General features: G+C 47.3%; 1 protein-coding gene across 1 annotated transcript in view; it reads left to right on the top strand.

The window, feature by feature from the left end:
• Positions 1–3,591: 3,591 nt before the first annotated feature.
• LOC135198436 (GTP-binding protein Rit2-like) overlaps positions 3,592–18,289 on the top strand; it is a 97,572-nt gene continuing 82,874 nt past the window's right edge. The window contains 1 exon segment of the mRNA XM_064225983.1: positions 3,592–3,854. Within this exon segment, the coding sequence (XP_064082053.1) occupies positions 3,743–3,854 (112 nt within the window). The 5' untranslated portion in view covers positions 3,592–3,742.

Below are 18,289 nucleotides of genomic sequence, written 5' to 3'. Positions count from 1 at the left end.
GATAAGGCGCCTCAGTGGTATGATCGGTATGGTCTTAACTTACCACCTCGGGCATTCCATTGAGGTGTTAGAGATGTGTCTTCCTGGTGATAGAAATTCACACTCGATGTGATTTGGAAGTCGCGTAAAGCCGTTGGTCCCGTTGCTGAATAACCTCTAGTTCCATGCAACGTAAAAACACCATACAAAAAAACCACTCGATAGGGAAGATGATGGAGATGGGACTATCAGGTGGGAGAAGGTTGGGTAGACTGAGGAGAAATATGAGGGAGTTGGGATTGAGCGATGAGGAGGCACTGGAACGAGGGAGATGGAAGAATGTGTTGAGAACCATTACAACGACCCTAAATAGGAACAAGCTTGTAGAGAAAGAAAATGCAGCTCCCCTATGACTGCACGCCCTTTTCAGTATCTTACTTTACCTCCATTCCACTTCCTTTTTTCACTCTTGCTATCCAACCACTCAAACTCCCCCCCCACCACCAAATTCCCCTTATCACTGTCTTCAGCACTGAATTGCCGAAACTGATATGACGCTTAAATTGCATTCCTCAAATCAATAATTATCAAAGCAGTTTAATCAGGTTTCACTTATTTTCTTTACCTATAGTCAGGTGAGTAAAGACAAATTAAGACGAGCTCTAAGACTGACCTATGGAACATCAGACAGAAGTCAAGACGCTTGTCTGCTCCTCTGCTGTTGGATGCTAAAATAAATGTAAAAGTATAGTGCTCTTAATCCCCACTGCCAAATGGTGAGTTACAAAACTTAAATGCACTGTTAAGTCACTATGGTTTAAATCTAAATGAATCGTTGTCATTTCGAATAGGTCCAACCTCTATTCATTTCCAAGGTTATTTTAGATGCAATATGAGGCTTAAAGGTACGTTTTCTGTATAGCTCTAAAGCATTCGTAGGTATGGCTGAAGAGTGTTTGCAGCATACTTTCGTACCAGAGCTGCAATCACTTTTTAGCCTAGTAAATTACCTCCAGTCATGCTTTCTTCTATCTTGCTGTCCGACTTCACACCACATCAATTCCCTCTTTCGCTTCAAGAAGCAATGGCTGAAAGTGGTCTATGGCTATACAGCCCAAATTTTTGGAATCATTCCTTTGAGTACCACACTAATGCAATGTTGAAATTCTAGTGGGCAGCTGCACATGGCCCTCCCGCCAAATATTTAAACTTCTCGAAATGCCAGCTTTGAAACTGATCAGAAAATGTATTGTTTACAATGCCAGGAAACGTGAGAATGGTAAGCTCTTCCAAATTTGTGACTGGACAACTGTAATAAGTTATTTATTCATGGATATTCAGAGTTCATAAAGATTTAAATAAAAATTTAAGGTCAATTTGAATTGTGTAAATTAGAATCTGGCTTATATGATGTATGCTGATATGACATTCTTGACAAGGTGAGTGAAAATATAAGTTGCAAGACTGATTATATTTCGGTACTGCAGTTTCTGCTGTACAATTAATGAAAGAAAACAGTATTTTTTCCCTTTCATATAAATATATAAGAGAAGACAACGATAAAGCAAGTGTAACTAATTATATTATATACTGGTAAGAACCGAGTTAGATCTATCTCACCATATCCTGTTGAGAAAGTCGCTCTTGTCACTAACCAGTTTTTTGTCTCTTGATAAACAGCCAAATTCCGTATTATGATCTCAACAAAACAATTTGGGTTTCTAAGCCATGTAGGTAGGTAATACAATTATAGTAGCCCGGATGACATTATTTTAACAAGCAGCAAGAATTCCAAGCAGTGGAAAAATTCAAGAATGACCTGTTTCTTGGTAAAGAAATTATACAATTAATTGAATTTTAATAAGCTTTTTGAATAAGAACAATATTACAAAAATCAGCAACTGACTGTAGTACTATACAAACGGTTTTTTATGACAACTGTTAAAAGGCCGAAGAAATTTCTGCTATACCCTATTGTGACTCTGTTCCTACCTACCAGGTAATGGGGAGTAGAATCCTATTGTTTGTATACTAATTTCACTTTCGTTTATTAGATGGTAATGATAAGATACAGTGATATTTTTTCTTATTTCCTTTTTTGCGAGGGGAATCCCGTCAGGGGACAAAATCCCATATTCTTCTCATTTCAATTTGTTGTAATTTCTTATTTCGGTAAGTGTAAAGAGATTAATAGAGTAAGAATAATAGATATGTTCAAAGTTTTTCATTGGAATTTTCTCGCCACCTCCCAACAAATAGCCTGCCTGCCAAGGATCGAGGCCACGCAAGGATCCCCAAACTTCCTTCATAAGTGTGTTGACGTAATAAAAAGGTAGGCCTTCTCTCTCGACTTAATTCTGCACAAGATCCATTATGGCAAACCTATTGAAAAGAGTTGAAACCTCAGGTGCATCAACAGAGTATTCATGAATTTCCATTGCTCTTGGTACGTGGAGAGCGGCTGTGATTTTCTTGCGTTTTCATTTTCATCGGTGTTCTGATACATTGTATGTGTTGAACGAACAGTTATCATTATAATGCTCTATGTTTGCTGTTGTATGGCCATTTTCCATATGAAAAACACGTAGTCTCAAGTTTCTTGATGATAAACCAAATTTCTTACGGCGCCAATAAAAAGTAGTAAATTATCAATAGAGAAGTATGCAGAGTGCATTTTTAAATTGCAACATATTTTAATATCGCCATCATGATATCTGTTTATTATTTTATTTGGCATACTTCTCTAATGTTTTTACGCTGTTTCGCCGTGTTTAGTAGTGGCCACTCAGGTATCAAATGTCCCTAAAAGTGCATTTGATCACATTTGATCCAAGAGCGGCTAACTAAACACGATAAAAGATATTTGGTCGCCCAGGTAGACTGCCTCCTATGGTAGCACCTAACAATTTACTGTTTCATTGGTAAAATAGGAATAACAGGTGGATATGAGATATCTGCGCAAATCAGCTGCTGGGAGAGAATATGTATTATGTTGCCTCTCGAATAAAAGCATCAAATCCTACATATCGTACGTTTCAAGTTGCAGGTCGGTGCTTTTCATTATGCACCTTTTTAAGCATATTAAAGTTTGATCAATCTTTCTTTTATTGTTGATGGATAGCCATTATTTTATTTGGAATAAGCTCTCCACTTCTTTAATTACGGACTGAATCAAATATGGCAGTGAGATGCGTTTTACGTATATAATGAGTTATACAATAATAAGTGTTATATCTGTACGTATATACAAATCAATGAAAAAATAATATCAAAATACGCACTTTATTGTACAAAACTATTTTTTTATGGGAAGAAATTTTTTATCTCCATAACATCTTCAGGAAATAGGTACATAGTTGCGGTCTGAAAAGAATCAGATCCTGTTATATGTAAAACTCTATCTGTATATGTTAGTAGATAAAAATAACAATCACATAGATATTATACTGCACAAAGTATGTTTTATGGGAATAGATAACGTTATTTACGTAAATTACGTGAATTCTTTTTTTAAAAAAATTCCAAAAGATGCTGTATAAAGAGAATCAGATCCTATTATATAGAGCTATCGGTAGACACTACCAATTTCAAGACGTCTATACAGAACAACAAAAAGGCAAAAGGAAAAAAGTAGTAGTAGTTGACAATAGTTAGAGTCTGCTGTGCTGACTGCGAGATGTCCCTGTCAGGAAACTAGCTTGTTTTAGTCCCGTAAAGTGGTTTTTTATGTTTCATGGCGATGAAAGGGAGCCGATTATGAGTGATGGCACCAACGACAGGCCAAAATAACACGGCCGCCAACCAACCGCAGACTCGTAATGGGACAAAGGTGTACAGGATTGTCGTCCTGGGCGAGGGTGGGGTCGGGAAGTCTGGTGAGTTAATGACACTTCGTGTCCGTTAATTACTACGTCCGCGAATTTAGATGATTGAAAAAGGTGTGACTGTCATATATATTAAATGTTTAGTGCGTCAGTGGTCGCGACCTCTAAGTATTACGAAACAGAAGGAGCCTGAAATCTTTGTTCTCCATTGACGGATTCGATCGAAAGGGTCTGACCTAGGCTACTCTGACGCATTTAAAGTTAATTACAATGTCCGTCAGTTTATTTAATGGGTAAAGGTGTAAATTACCCATATATCTAATATTTATTGCGTTAATAAGTCTCCAGTTAATATTAGAAGGAGCTTGAAACCTTGGTTAACCTTTGACAGGTTTGACTGACCCGGTCAAGTGGGCCCGACTTAACTGATGTATTACCGTTAATTACTACTAGCCTATGTCTGTGAATTCATAGGATTGAAAAGATAAAAATGACCTCTTTATTCCATATGGGGAAAAACCGACTGGACTAGCAGATCCAGTTTCTATCGCGTGTGAAGCCACCCTCCGAAAAAGTACTTTTAACACGTCCTGACACTGGAGATGAGCACCAGTCACGAGTTGTTGGTGGTGAGAGCAAGAGCTTGAGACCTCTACTATCCTTTCGAAGTAGGGTAAAAAACTGCAGGGTACAGAGTGGACCATGTACGATCAGCGTGAACAATCCCAAAAAAAGTACATTATAACGCGTCCTGACATCGGAGATGGGCATCAGTCGCGACTTGTTGTTGGTGAGAAACGGAGCTAAAGACCTCTTCTCTCCTTTCGAAGTAAGTATTTTCTCCAAAGTTAGAAATTAAGGCCAAATTTTAAGATTTAAACAGAGGGTAGTGAAAAGGGTGTCAAACGTAGGGGGAAAAACCAGCGACTACCAACCCTTATCACGGTTTTCAGGTCTTATTCACTCGATATTTAAATGGTGAAACAAGAATACAATTACAACTCCAAGCATACCATTCAAAAGATTGAAGTTTCGTCAACATAATGTGATATATGAAAGCCCCATACGAACTAAAATAAGCATGTGACGCTCTTCGTAAAATGTTTTCAAGGCAGTTTTGAAATCCAATATGGCGGCTACCGTGTGGATGTACAGGTTCTGATCAGTGACGAAAATCATCTTTCCCAGCCTTCCCAGCAATCATTTGAACAATGTTAGCGTATGTATGTAACGTTTATTGATCTTACTCAAGATTGCAGTTGTAATCAGCACAATAAAACAACATTACTGAAAGTATGAAACTTTTTATTCCCGGGGTCATGGTTTGAACTAAATTCATTATCTTACCTTGTAATCAGTGGTTTTTATCCTTACTGCCGACACAACTGAAACTCCACAGTGCTTATTTGATTGATATTATACACATTTTGGTCTCAGTTCCCTCCACATTGCACTTTAAACCAGTTGCTGTTCCTGGTTCCTAAGCGCGCGCGCCACAAACACAGTTACGAACAGCAGACGACGAAACTGCAAAGTTTTATTCCCTAAATTGTTTACTTTACTCATTATTTAGTTCAAATTTACTTTATTTAAAAATTTTAATTTAATTCATGTATATTATCCCTTTTTTGCAACCAAATTACCCCCAAAAATTACAGATATTTCTAAAGTAGATACAATTAAATGTTTCTAACGTTTTCGTACATCTGGCTGCCGAAAACCATAGAGGAACGACTACGGATAAGTGAATTATATACATATTTTTTTTTTGCTTTTTTGTTTTTGCCAGCACTTTTCATTGATTTCAGTCTATATTAATATTTTGAATTTCTTTAATAACCGTATGCCAGAAATAAATGTAACCTTTAATGTTTGCATGCTAAGAATGGCAAAATCATCGTTGCCACATTAGTGGAGGCTTCACACATACGCCGTTTCATTATTATAAACTGTTTCCATGAATTCTAGTTGACATAGTAATGCAATAATGATAAAATTGCTTTAATCTTTAATATTTATGTTTATATACTTCCAATTCATAGCCTAATTTCACCAATTTCAACGTTTTGTGTGTAGTCTTATACCCAGTTTGGTCAACACATACCGAATGGCAACAGAGAGAGAGAGAGAGAGAGAAAAAGGAAGGCGAAGGAACGAAGAAGGAAAGGGGTGGTGGTGGAGGGGGGGAAGTGTAGGTGGAGCTTTATCGCGTTCGTATCCATTTCTGCATAATGGAGTTTTTGTCTCTTGGTACAAGGACAAGTGTCGTTATTCTTTACGATTAGTGATTCATGATACCCTTATAAATTACGGCACTGGTTGTAATGCACTATAGCAAAATCTCGTTCTGATACGAGTGTTCGTTACAGAAATAGGTATTGCCCAAAAACGTGCTTGCACTGTCTCTGAAACCCATAGTAGGTATGCTGCTTAGTTGTCAATCAAGTTTTTTGTAATCAAGTATTTTGTTCATGAATCTTACCTGCCAGATATATATATAGCTGTATTCTCCGAAGTCTGACAGAATTTCAAAAAAAACTCCGGCACAACACGCAGTGGTCGGCCAGGTGGTAGTACCCATTCCCGCCGCTGGGAGGCGGGCGTAAGGAACCATTCCCATTTTCTGTCAGATATTTTCTGTCGCCGGTGCAGACAGCAAGTGTTTCTGCACCTCCGTCATTGGATTTTGGAACTCTTTTGGTCACTTGAGTATCCTGATTGATTTTTGGTTATTTGATTAGGATCGGTGGTTAGGCATACGCTAATTGTGGATTGTTTTTATTTTTTTTTTGGTTTTGGCTTGATTTTCCTTAAACGTTACGATGTCTGGATCTAGTTCGACTAGGCCAGAGTATGTTGTGTGGAAGAATGCAAGGTTAGGACCTACCGACCAAAACTTCGGTAGACCCTCATACAGTGTGCGCGAATTGTAGGAAACATGTTTGTATGTTTGATGAGCGCTGCAACGAGTGTAAAATATGTCTGATTCTGCGTGGAAGCTTATGAATCATAGGTACGTAAACTAGAACGTGATAGTGTAAGGAGGTCTTCCTCCAGGCGTGTAACACAAGTTACCCGTCCAGTAGAATTTATCCCTCCAAAGACCTGTGAGGCCTTCGGGCCCTACAATAGTGTCTTTTGGAGGGTAATACCCTATCTGTGATTCTTAAATCTTTGCGTAGCCTGGAATCATGTTTGCATTGGAAAAGTTATAGTAGTGTAGTGAAGTATAGTGATAATGCCATGAGTGTTCATTCTATCGCGTAAGCGTATAATTTCTCATTGACAAAAACACTACCGCTGATGGCTCTCCCTACCTCGGTGAGGCAGAATGTAGTAGGGAGGTAGCTGTCCAAGTGTCTAAAATACTCTACGTTTTGTTCATAAAACTTACCAGTCAGATATATGTATATATATATCTGCCGGGTAAAGGTGAACAAGCGATGTTGTATCATAGTAATATTATTTTTGCCCTTACGTCATATTACTATCAAACGGTTGTATGGTTCAAGTTATATACTCATACCATAGTTTACTCCTACGGAGTACACCGAGAGTACGATTATTCTTATTACATTTAATCGGTTCTCCCTGCAACTATTCAGGGGTTGCCGGTTTCCCTATTTTTAAACATTTTAAGGTTTGTTAGGACAATACCAAGTTAGCCTTTTATATTTATCAAATTCAGTTTCGTTAAATAAATATCAGTTTGATGGATTTTGGTTTCTGCTCTATAATGGTAGTAAACCTATTCATCGTTAGAATGGTGTAGGTTGGCAACTCAGGTCAGAGCAGTGACGAGGAACGACGAACGTTCTCTGAGTCTGCTGTCACTAATGCGTAATGCCAGTGCTCAGTTCCATCTGATTGTCTGCCATGCGCAGTAGTTACGTCTCTCTCTCTCCTGCGGGATTGACGGACTAACCGTATTTCTACCCTACAATCACGGCCTTAGCCTCGGGTTGAGGGGAATTCTAGCATACATGGCTGAACATCTTCACTTTGCGAGGAAAGAATTTTTTCATAAAAAAAAAAAAAAAAAAAAAAAAAAACAAAAAAAAAAAAAATAAGAATAATAAATAAATAAATATATATATATATATGTGTGTATGTAGTATGTGTATATATATATGAATGTGTATGTGTACATATATATATCTATATATATATATATATATATATATATATAGTATATATAGTATATATATATATATATATATATATATATATAGATATATATATATGTGTAAATGTATATGTGTGTATGTATATATATATGTATTAGACCTTTTTCGGTTCTGTTTACCGCATGGTAACAGAATTCTGTCCGAGTCTACAGCGGCATAGCACACATGATTTCCCTCGAAACAAGAATGATGTGCAAGAGATGCAGTCAATTAGCTCGCCGAGACGTCCCTTGCTCGATTATGAAGGGGACTCCTTCCGCTGCCAAATACGACAGCGCCGAGCGCGACGCTCGGCAGGACGCTTGGATGGACGCACGACGTAATGCTTCTTCAGACATTCGCCGAGAATCAGATAGTAATGGATCTCAGGAAGAGACTTTTAGGAAGAAACAAATGAACAATCTTCTACAGTGTCTTCAAATTACTCCTGTTTTAAGTGAAACGCAGCCTTATTAGGGAAGGAAACATGCTCGGTGAGGAATGAATGAATTGCAGGGACCCATTTTCCTCGCTGGAGAAGTTTGTTTTCCCTGATAGACTGAAATTCACACCTCTCCAGTTTGTTCCGACACGGCATACAAACCTTCGGTCCTTTTACAATAGGAAGGTACTAGGCGGCAGCTGGATAGGTCGTAAGCTTTCGAACAAGGGGTTCGGTAGTTACTGCTTGTCCGACAGGCGCGCGCTGCGCGACTGGGAGGTAAACAAATCACTTTTGCTTTCGGCCTCACAGCGAGTGGACGTGTGTGTTCGACGCTCTCTGCCGCTTCTCGTCGTTTGCTTTCTTGAGTATTTTGGTTGTGTTGTGTATGAAAGAGTTCATTGTAAGTACAATCATTCTCTCTTTTCATATTAATTCAACTAAATTTGATAATGATGGAATCTCCTCGCCTCGCTACCCCACGGAGACTATGCCCGGGTACCGAAGGGCGTAAATGCGGGAAGTTCCGCTCTTTCCCGGAGATAGACCCTCATATTTTGTGTGCTCGGTGTCGGGGGCCCGAATGCACCCGAGCCGAGCCTTGTGATGTTTGTAATGATTGGTCGGAGGCGCAGTGGACTTTGTATGAGGGCAGGAAGAAAGCGAAGGCCTGCAAAGGAGTCGTCGGAAAGCTCTCCCGCAACTCCTTTGGTGACGGACACTTCGTCTTCTTTCCTGCCGCCCGCCCGCTCAACTTCCATGTCTCGCGCCTTCCCCTTCGGGGGGGGTGTCTAGGTCCTTCTCTTCTCCTGACTTGTCGAGTGTGGAGGATGGGGCGCTAGATACCCTGACGTCCAGTTGTACTCTGGGTCCTCTATCCGTTCGTCTTCGCGCGAGCGGGTAGAGGATCCCCCTAATCACCCGACTTTTGCCTCCTCAGGTGCGGTTGCCGCGAAGGATGACCTCGGACAGGTGTGGGCATCGTTGGGGCTGCAGGGCGTGCCGAGTGTCCAGGGGCTGCTCTACCATCTCGCTGGCGCTGTGGCGGTCACCCATGCAACGGTCACGACCACCACCACGACCCTTACAACACCCGGCTACGCTTCACCTCCTCACCTGGTGTACACCCAGCACGCGGTCTCTGTGACACCCACTACATCGGTGCAGGGGCCAGTCGCCGTAACTCGGGGGAGTGTGATGCCGCCACCTGGGTTTGCCGTGCTGCCGCGACCGGACTTCGTGTGCCCGAAGAGCTCGCCCCTGGACCTCCCACCGGTACCTAGGATGTCTGTGCCGCTGGTCCGCCCATCTGGACCGCCTACACAGTCTGCCGTACCTGCCGTGACCACTGCTGCCGTTCCTGTACCTGCTCCTGCTGTCTCTTCTGCCGTTCCTGTGATGCCTGCACCTGCTGATGTTGTTCCTGTTCCTGGCGCCGCTGCTCCCGATGCTGATCTGTTCGGACAGGTGCGTCCGGGCCCTGTTGCTTCGGCAACAGCAGCCCCGGCTCCGTCCTGGATGACAGATCTGACGTCGGTCCTGAGAAGGTTGACGAAGAAGAAGAAGAAGAAGAAGAGGAGGAAGGTGTCGTCGTCGTCTTCATCGTCTTCTTCGTCGTCGTCGTCGTCTGCCGCCTCTTCCCCTTCTTCTTCTAAGGCTCCCCCGCCGAAGAAGAAGAAGGTCGCCTCCCCCCCCCCTAAGAAGTCTCCTTCGGGAACTTCTAAGGGCCCGTCTCGCTCTGGTGAGACGGGGGGTTCTTCCGCTGGTCACCCTGCTCCTTCGGGGGCAGGACCCGTCTCTTCTTCCGCAAGGAAGAAGACTACGGGGACCAGAGGAGTGCCGGCTAACACCGGCACTTCCTCACCTGCTGTCAGTGGTTCGGCCACAGCAGCAGGGTCCGTCTCGGCCGCTCGTTCGCGAGAGGTACCGAGTGTACGGTCGCCTACCAGCGACCGTGCAGCCAGGAACCAGACCTCTGAGTCCGTCTCAGCGTCAGGTTCACGGCACGGAGCGGAAGAGGACTGGTGACAGCCGCTCACGCGACTCTCACCAGAACCAGCTCTCGTCTCGCGCGGCGAGCAGCTGGCTACCCGGGCGGACGTGACGGTCCATGACCGGCCACGGGCTGAGGCTGGGAAGAGGTCCCCCCCGTTCGCAGGCACCAGCCACGGCTGGTACCAGCGAACTGACGCACCGTGAGGATAGCACCGATCTCACCGTGACAGTGGAGCTCGCCGGTCGCCTGACCGTCACTCTCACAGAGAGCGATCGGGTACGGCGACCAGCACCAGCTCCTCTGACACGACGAGACCGGGGCCGCTGTTCTCGGTACCAGCCGTTCTCCACAGCGAGACTGGCTCGACCTAGGTCTGCAGCTCGATCGCCACCGCGGGTTGGCGATCGCCTGCAGTCCTTCCAAGCCCGCTGGTTCTGCCAGCGAGCGAGGAGGGAGCGTCAGGTCTTCCTCCTCCCATACCTTCAACCTCTAGGGTTACACCGGAGGGGCGAGGTATTGAGGAGTGATCGTGAGGGGTGCGCCCTTCAGGATCCCACCACGTCGTCGTACGTACCAGGCTCGGTTCTCGGACCAGCCAGGTCGTACGCACAGGTGGTTGGAGGAGACCGAGAGGGGTCTGTCGCTGCTCCTCTCCTTGTTGGGAGGATGGGTCTCGGGAGGTGCTCCTGTTTGAGGGACTGGACGGTCCGACTCCGCAGGACGCAGTCACTCCTGAGATCCAGAGGAACTTTGCCGAGGTTATTGCGCTGATTCGTCAGCACAACGACCTCGCGGAAGGATCGCCGCTCCCACCATCCGAGCCCACGTCCCGGCTCGAGTCGTTCTGGGGCCCGAAGAGGGAACCCAGACCGACGGTGGGTTTGCCGCGTTCTGAGCTTGCGGACTCAGTGCTGGGACCAAGTTGAATCGCTTGTCTCCGGACAAGACGGTTCGCTCAAGTCTGGCAGGTCGAGCAAGCTGCTTGCACCTCCTCTGCTGCGACAGCGGCGTTTTACGTGCCATCTGAAGACCCGATGCCGCCCAAACAGGTGAAACCCGGAGTTAGCCAGGCTAACTCTGGGTGTGTCTCTGCAGCAGCTCCTGTCCGAGAACCTGTGGTTCTCAGCAGCAAGAGGCACTCGGCCTGGAAATCTACCGCCATGGCAGCTTTCCAGGCCGTCTCCTGGCCTAGATCTGTGGTCCCTCACAGTATCTAAGGTCGCAGCCAACTCCGGGGGAATTTCTCCCGAAGATGACTACGGCCTTCAGGAGACTTTTGCCAGTCTGGGGGAAGAGCCATCTCCTTCCTTGCCCACCAGGACGGTGAACCTGTGGGCCAACCTGGTTCTCCGACGAAGGGACGCTGTCCTTACTCGGGTTTTCCAGGGCGGCTGGGCGTGAAGCGGCGTTGGGACTTCGCAACGGACCTTTACGGAGTTCCACGTCTCTCTTCCCAGGAGAGATGGTGGACGCTGCGGTGGACAGACGGCGCACTGACGACAGTGACCGGCTGGGTTCACCAGGCGGTCTCGAAGGCTTCTGGGCAGCCTCGGACTGCGGCCAGTCTAAGAGCTCGGCTAGCGTCTCCTCGGTGGCTAAGACGGTAGCTGCGTCGAAGCCCCGGGGAATGACTCTGTCTTCTTCGACTTCTGGGCAAGGGGAGCCGTAACCAGCCCTCCTCCAGCCCTCCTCCTCCCGTGGAGGCTCTGGGAAGAAGTCGAAGAAAGGGGGGAAACGCTAGGGACGGCGTTCCCCCTCACCTGCTGCCGGAAGTGGGGGGGTGCCTGGCCAGCCATTGGGCAACTTGGCAGCGCTACGGCGCCGAGACCTGGATTGTAGATGTCCTTCGGGAGGGCATTATCTATTACCCTTCGAATCTCGGCCACCCCTCACCTCCAACCCGGTCCAACAGCAAGTCGTACGTTCCAGGGTCATCGAAGGACGTAGCACTGAGACAGGAGATCAAGACCATGCTGAGCAAGAGAGCTGTAGAAATCGTCACGGATCAGTCACCGGGCTTTTACAGTCGACTCTTCCTGGTGGAAAAGTCTACGGGAGGCTGGCACCCGGTGATAGATCTCTCTCCCCTGAACCGGTTTGTTCGCCAGACCCGGTTAACGATGGAGACGGCACGCTCAGTGCTCGACTCCATCAGGGAGAACGATTTCATGCTTTCAGTGGACTTGAAGGATGCGTATTTCCAAATACCCATTCATCAGTCCTCCAGAAAGTACCTCCGCTTCATCCTCGACGGGACGTTTGTACCAGTTCAGGGCACTTTGCTTCGGTCTCTCAACGCCCCACAGGTGTTCACGCGAGTGTTCACTCTGGTGTCTGCTTGGGCCCATTCGCACGGGATACGTCTGATGAGGTATCTCGACGATTGGTTAGTCCTGGCGAGCTCCCGCTCGCAGTTGCTACAGGACAGGGAGGGATCGACTGCTCGAGTTCTGTCGCGATCTGGGGATCGTTGTGAACTTCGAAAAGTCCGATCTCGAGCCCAAGCAGAGGATGAAGTACCTGGGTATGCTGATCGACACGGTAGCAGGGCGAGTCTTCCCCGCAGACTCGCGGATCAGCAGATTCAGGGAGGCAGCCAACCAGTTCCTGCTCGGCAGGAACAGGCAGCTCAGCGATGGCAAGTCGTGATCGGACACCTGTCGTCACTCGAGAAGTTAGTCCCTCACGGGCGTCTTCACCTGCGGTCTCTTCAGTGGAGACTAAAGGAGAGTTGGTCACAGGCGACGGATCCCCCAAAGCTTTCCAGTGTCACTGACACAGGAGGTGAGGCAGGACCTAGACTGGTGGCTGGACGACAGGAACCTCTTAAAGAGGAGTGCCACTGCGCACTCCCCCCCCCGGACATGCAGCTGTTCTCAGACGCATCGACCGAGGGATGGTGCGCACACCTGGAGGAGTTGCTGACTTCAGGAGTGTGGGACGAGAACGACAAGCACCTTCACATCAATGTACTGGAAACTCAAGGCAGCGTTCCTCGCTCTCCCAAGAGTTTCAAGGACCGCTTGATGGGACACTCAGTGGTGTTGATGTGCGACAACACCACGGTGGTGGCTTACGTCAACAAACAGGGGGGCCTAGTGTCTCTCCCGTTGTACCAGTTGACTCGGCAGGTGCACGAGTGGGGCCGAGGCACACTCAATAGAGCTGTCGGCACGCTACATTCCAGGGAAGAGGAATGTAGTAGCAGACACGCTCAAGCCGTCGGGATCAGGTGATAGGAACCGAATGGTCTCTACACCAGGACGTGGCGGAAAGGCTCTTCGACCTGTGGGGGCGACAGTCGTGGATCTGTTCGCCACCCGGCACAACAGGAAGCTCCAGGTGTTCTTCTCGGCCGTGCCGGACCCATGGGCAGCTGCAGAGGACGCTCTTCAACACCCGTGGGACAACCTCTTCGCCTATGCCTTTCCCCCGTTCAGCTGATTCGCAAGGTGATCAGTCGAGCACTGGTCACCCGAATCTCAGGATGATCCTGGTGGCTCCCAAATGGCCACAGGCCATTTGGTATCCGGACCTGCTGGCTCTTCTCGCAGGAGAACGAGAGAGATTCCCCCTTGGCACAACCTTCTCGCCCAGCCACACGTCGAGCGGTACCACCGAGCAGTCCAGTCTCTACGTCTTACGGCTGGCTGTTATCCACCATCTCTTGCGAACGAGAGGCTTTTCTCGTAGCGCAGCAACAGAGATGGCTGGAAACGTCCGTCAGTCCTCTGCAGTGTGTACCAGGGGAAGTGGGCCGTCTTCGTGGTTGGTTGCGTAGACGGGGTCTATCTCCTCTCAGAGCCACTCTTCAGCAGGTAGCGGATTTCCTCGTTTTTCTTCGCCGAGAGAAGCTCCTCTCAGTCCCCACAGTCAAAGGATACAGAGCCGCCTTGGCGCTCGTCCTGAAAACTGAGGGGATTGGACATCTCGAACTCGTTCGAGATCTCCTTGCTTATGAGGAGCTTCGAAAGGTCTTGCCCACCCAGGGAACTCAGGCCCCCTGCGTGGGATGTGACTCTCGTCCTTAGGAGTCTGACTCGAACGCACGTTCGAGCCATCAGAGAGTCGTCAGACAGGGATCTGACCCTCAAGACCCTCTTCTGCTGGCCCTGGCATCGGGCGAAGAGAGTAGGGGAACTTCATGGTCTTTCCTATGATGTACGACACTCCAGGGGATGGGGATCTGTGACGCTCGATTTCGTCCCGAACTTCGTTGCGAAGACTCAGAAACCGTCGATCCCTGACGACAGTTCGAGTCATTCACGATTCCCTCCCTATTGGACTTCACAATAATGATGCGGATGAGATGCTGCTTTGTCCTGTGAGGGCGCTACGACGCTATCTGAAGAGAACTCGACACCTCAGGCCTGAGTGTCGACGCCTCTTCGTTAGCACCGGGGTCACAAGAAAGAAGTATCCAAGAACACTCTTTCATTCTGGCTGCGTGAGGTCATCAGGAGGGCGTATGAGGCTGATGGTAGTGACGACATCCGTACGTCCCGTCCGAGAGCTCACGAAGTCAGAAGTATTGGCCCTCGTTGGCGTTTCGTAAGAACTTCTCCGTGGCGCAGGTCCTGAAGGCAGGGGTCTGGTCTAACCAGACTACCTTTACGTCCTTCTACCTTCGGGATATTGCCCACAGGTCCTTGGATACCTTTTCCTTGGGACCCGTGGTGGCTGCTCAACAAGTTGTGTAGCTAACCCAGACCCTCGCAGGCTGAACAGCATCGAGTCCTGGTGTGACTGTGTGGATGGATGTGAGTGAGTGAGTGACTGGCTCTCTCTTCCCATCTTTTCCTCCTCCTCTACGGTGGGCAGAGGGCCACGGTCGTCACTACGCTGGATGAGGACGAGATGCAGGTGAGCTATATGACAGAGCCCCATCCTATCCCTTTCAACTAGGGATAGGAGCGAATATCCACCACTTCCTTCTACAAGGGGGGGAAGTGGATGCCTACAAGAGTCAAAAACCCATGACTTTATATTTGCTCCTGTACAGGAACAAGTTACATTGCTGTACGAAGAGATACGCATGCCTCTCTTAGTACTCGCGGTCCAGAGGTCTGACATTGATCCTGCGGTGCACACCCCGATCAATCGGACAGAGGCTTGGATCCCTCCCTCGCTCTTACGACCAGGGAGGCTTCCAAGGTTGGGCGAATACCAGTCTGTTCACAAAAGACTCAGATTCCTCCCACCAAGAAGTGAGTCTTCCTATTGTAAAAGGACGAACGGTTTGTATGCCGTGTCGGAACAAATGACAATTTGTCTAAAAATTGCATTTTTCCTAACTATACAAACATGAGGTCCTTTTACACATAGCCCCACCTCATGCCACCCCTCACTCTGCAGTTTTTGCTTGGGCCAAAAGCAAAAGTGATTTGTTTACCTCCCAGTCGCTGCGCGCGCGCCTGTCGGACAAGCAGTTAACTACCGAACCCCTTGTTCGAAAAGCTTACGACCTATCCAGCTGCCGCTAGTACCTTCCTATTGTAAAAGGACCTCAGGTTTGTATAGTTAGGAAAAATGCAATTTTAGACAAATTGTCATTTTTATGCATTCAACTTACCTGTCAGATATATACTTAGCTATAGACTCCGTCGTCCCCGATAGAAATTCGAATTTCGCGGCACACTCTACAGGTAGGTCAGGTGATCTACCGCCCCGCCGCTGGTGGCGGAAGTAGGAATCATTCCCGTTTTCTAAGACAGATTTTCTCTATCGGCCGTGACAGCAACATTGTTGTTGTTACTCCTGATTTGGATTTCGTATTTTTCATCGCTATTGATCTTCTAAGCCGGTTATTGGTGACGTATTGGATCTTTGGTTTGGCATACTCTTTCGTGGACTGTTTTTTGGACTTGGTTTTGGATATTTCTCAGGATGTCGATTCTAGCTTTACGGTTAGAAGACAGTGTGTAAATGAGGGATGCATGGTGAGGATACCGAAGCTTCGTAGACCCTCACACAGTTTGTAAGGGGTGTAGAAGGAATGAATGTTCAATTTCTAACACCTGTGATGAATGTGTAAATATGAATGAGGAAGAATGAAGAAATTTCATTCATATTAAGGAAATTAGATATGGATAGGGCTAGGAAGGCTTCCTCCAGAAGCGTAAGTAGGTCTCGCTCTAACGAGCCTATTAAATTAACACCTAAACCCTAAACCTCTATCTTCTTCCTCTAGTACTAAGACTGCAAATCGGCAACGGAAATTGCAGATCTTAAAGCTGCGCTACAAAGGATGGAACGTCAAATGCTGACGTTAAAAGGTAAGCACAGTGATAGGAATTAAGTGTCCTAGTGCAGTGGAGGGTGCGTCTGATCGGCTCTGTCTCGCTCCCAGGCCTAGACCTCTTCAAAGCTCAGGCCCAGAGGAGAAGGAATGTCGAAAGCCTTACGGAGGTTACGGAGAATCCCCACCGATCAGGCGTCCCCTCGGCAGATTCTGTGACGACCCGAACTGCCAAGGATCGCTATCGAAAAAAGCATCCTAAAGAAGTGTTTTTCTTCGTCAGATTCTTCACCGAAGGCAAGGGGATGGAGTTCTGATGAACTGTCACGCCCCTTAAAGAGAAGTTGGAAGGCTCCTACTTTGGATTCAAGCCCTGAGCTTTTCTCCGATCTATCACCTTGTGAGAAGGGAGAGGAGATTGGTTCCTAAACGGAAATCGGAGTTTCTTCCGTTCGAGACAGGCCTCACCTGAATCAGGGAAGGAAAAGAGAGTGCGGCTGCAAACATTATCTTAAATGTGCAGGAGCAAACTTCAGCCTTAGTAGGAGTTTTTACTAAGGAAACTCCCAGGAGAAAGGACTCTTCCTTCCTATAAAGAAGACGAAGGGAAAGCAAAAAAGAAACGGAAGTTTCGGCTTATACTCGGAGGAGTGTGAAGAATGCGCCAAAAAACGCCAACCTGGCGCAATGCACCAGATGCGCCAGATGAGTTGAGACTCCATACGAGTCAGAAGAGCCAGAAGCGCCATATGCGCCAGAAGAGCCAGCCTGGCGAAATGCGCCAGAAGCGCCAGAGGCTCCAGATGCGCCAGAAGCGCACCCTGCCGAAATGCGCCAGAAGTGCCAGATGCGCCATATGCGCCAGAAGAGCCAGCCTGGCGAAATGCGTCAGAAGCGCCAGAGGCGCCATATGCGCCAGAAGCGCCAGCCTGGCGAAATGCGCCAGAGGCTCCAGATGCGCCAGAAGCGCCACCCTTCCGAAATGAGCCAGAAGCGCCACTCTGCCGAAATGCGCTAGAAGCGCCAGCTTGGCGCAAGGAATCACGAGCGTCACCCGGCGCAATGAGCCACAAGTGACAGATAAGAGACGGACTTCTTCCAAAGACAATTAAGCCAGGAGGATTTGTTTGGCTTTCGGAAGGATAAGCCTTTACCTGACAAGGACTCTAGTTGTCGCACAGGCGGCCGTATTCCTTGTCAGGACATAGGTCGTTCCGGAGAAAGTGATAGGAGAGGACGTCCTTCGTCTGACAGGAGAGAAAGGTGCGCATAAGCGGCCATCGCTCTTGCCAGGAGAAGGATAAGGTCGTTTTTGCAGGATCAACCTATCTCTCGTAGGGACGCAAGTTATCGCACAGGCGGTCGTCGTTCTTGCGAGAGTGGGGGTGGATGTTGCAAGAGGCCAGTCTCCTATTGGAAATAAACAATCCTCTTCGGAATTGGATTTGGAAGAGGTTTCGGACTCGGAAGATCACTCGCTCCCGGGTTTGTCAGATTACAAGACGCTGGCAGCCCTCTTACTTCAAGAGTTTGGGGACTCTTTAAGCCTACTGCTCTCCTCCTTCTCCAAGGTCCTTTGTTTACAAGCACGAAGGTCCCGAAACAATCATCTTTTATTAAAATGAAGCCAACCATTTCCATGAA

Source organism: Macrobrachium nipponense, chromosome 22 (assembly GCF_015104395.2).
Source record: "Macrobrachium nipponense isolate FS-2020 chromosome 22, ASM1510439v2, whole genome shotgun sequence".
NCBI lineage: Eukaryota > Metazoa > Arthropoda > Malacostraca > Decapoda > Palaemonidae > Macrobrachium > Macrobrachium nipponense.
The sequence above is the reverse complement of the archived record's forward strand: the minus strand, read 5'-3'. Positions and strand labels throughout refer to the sequence as shown.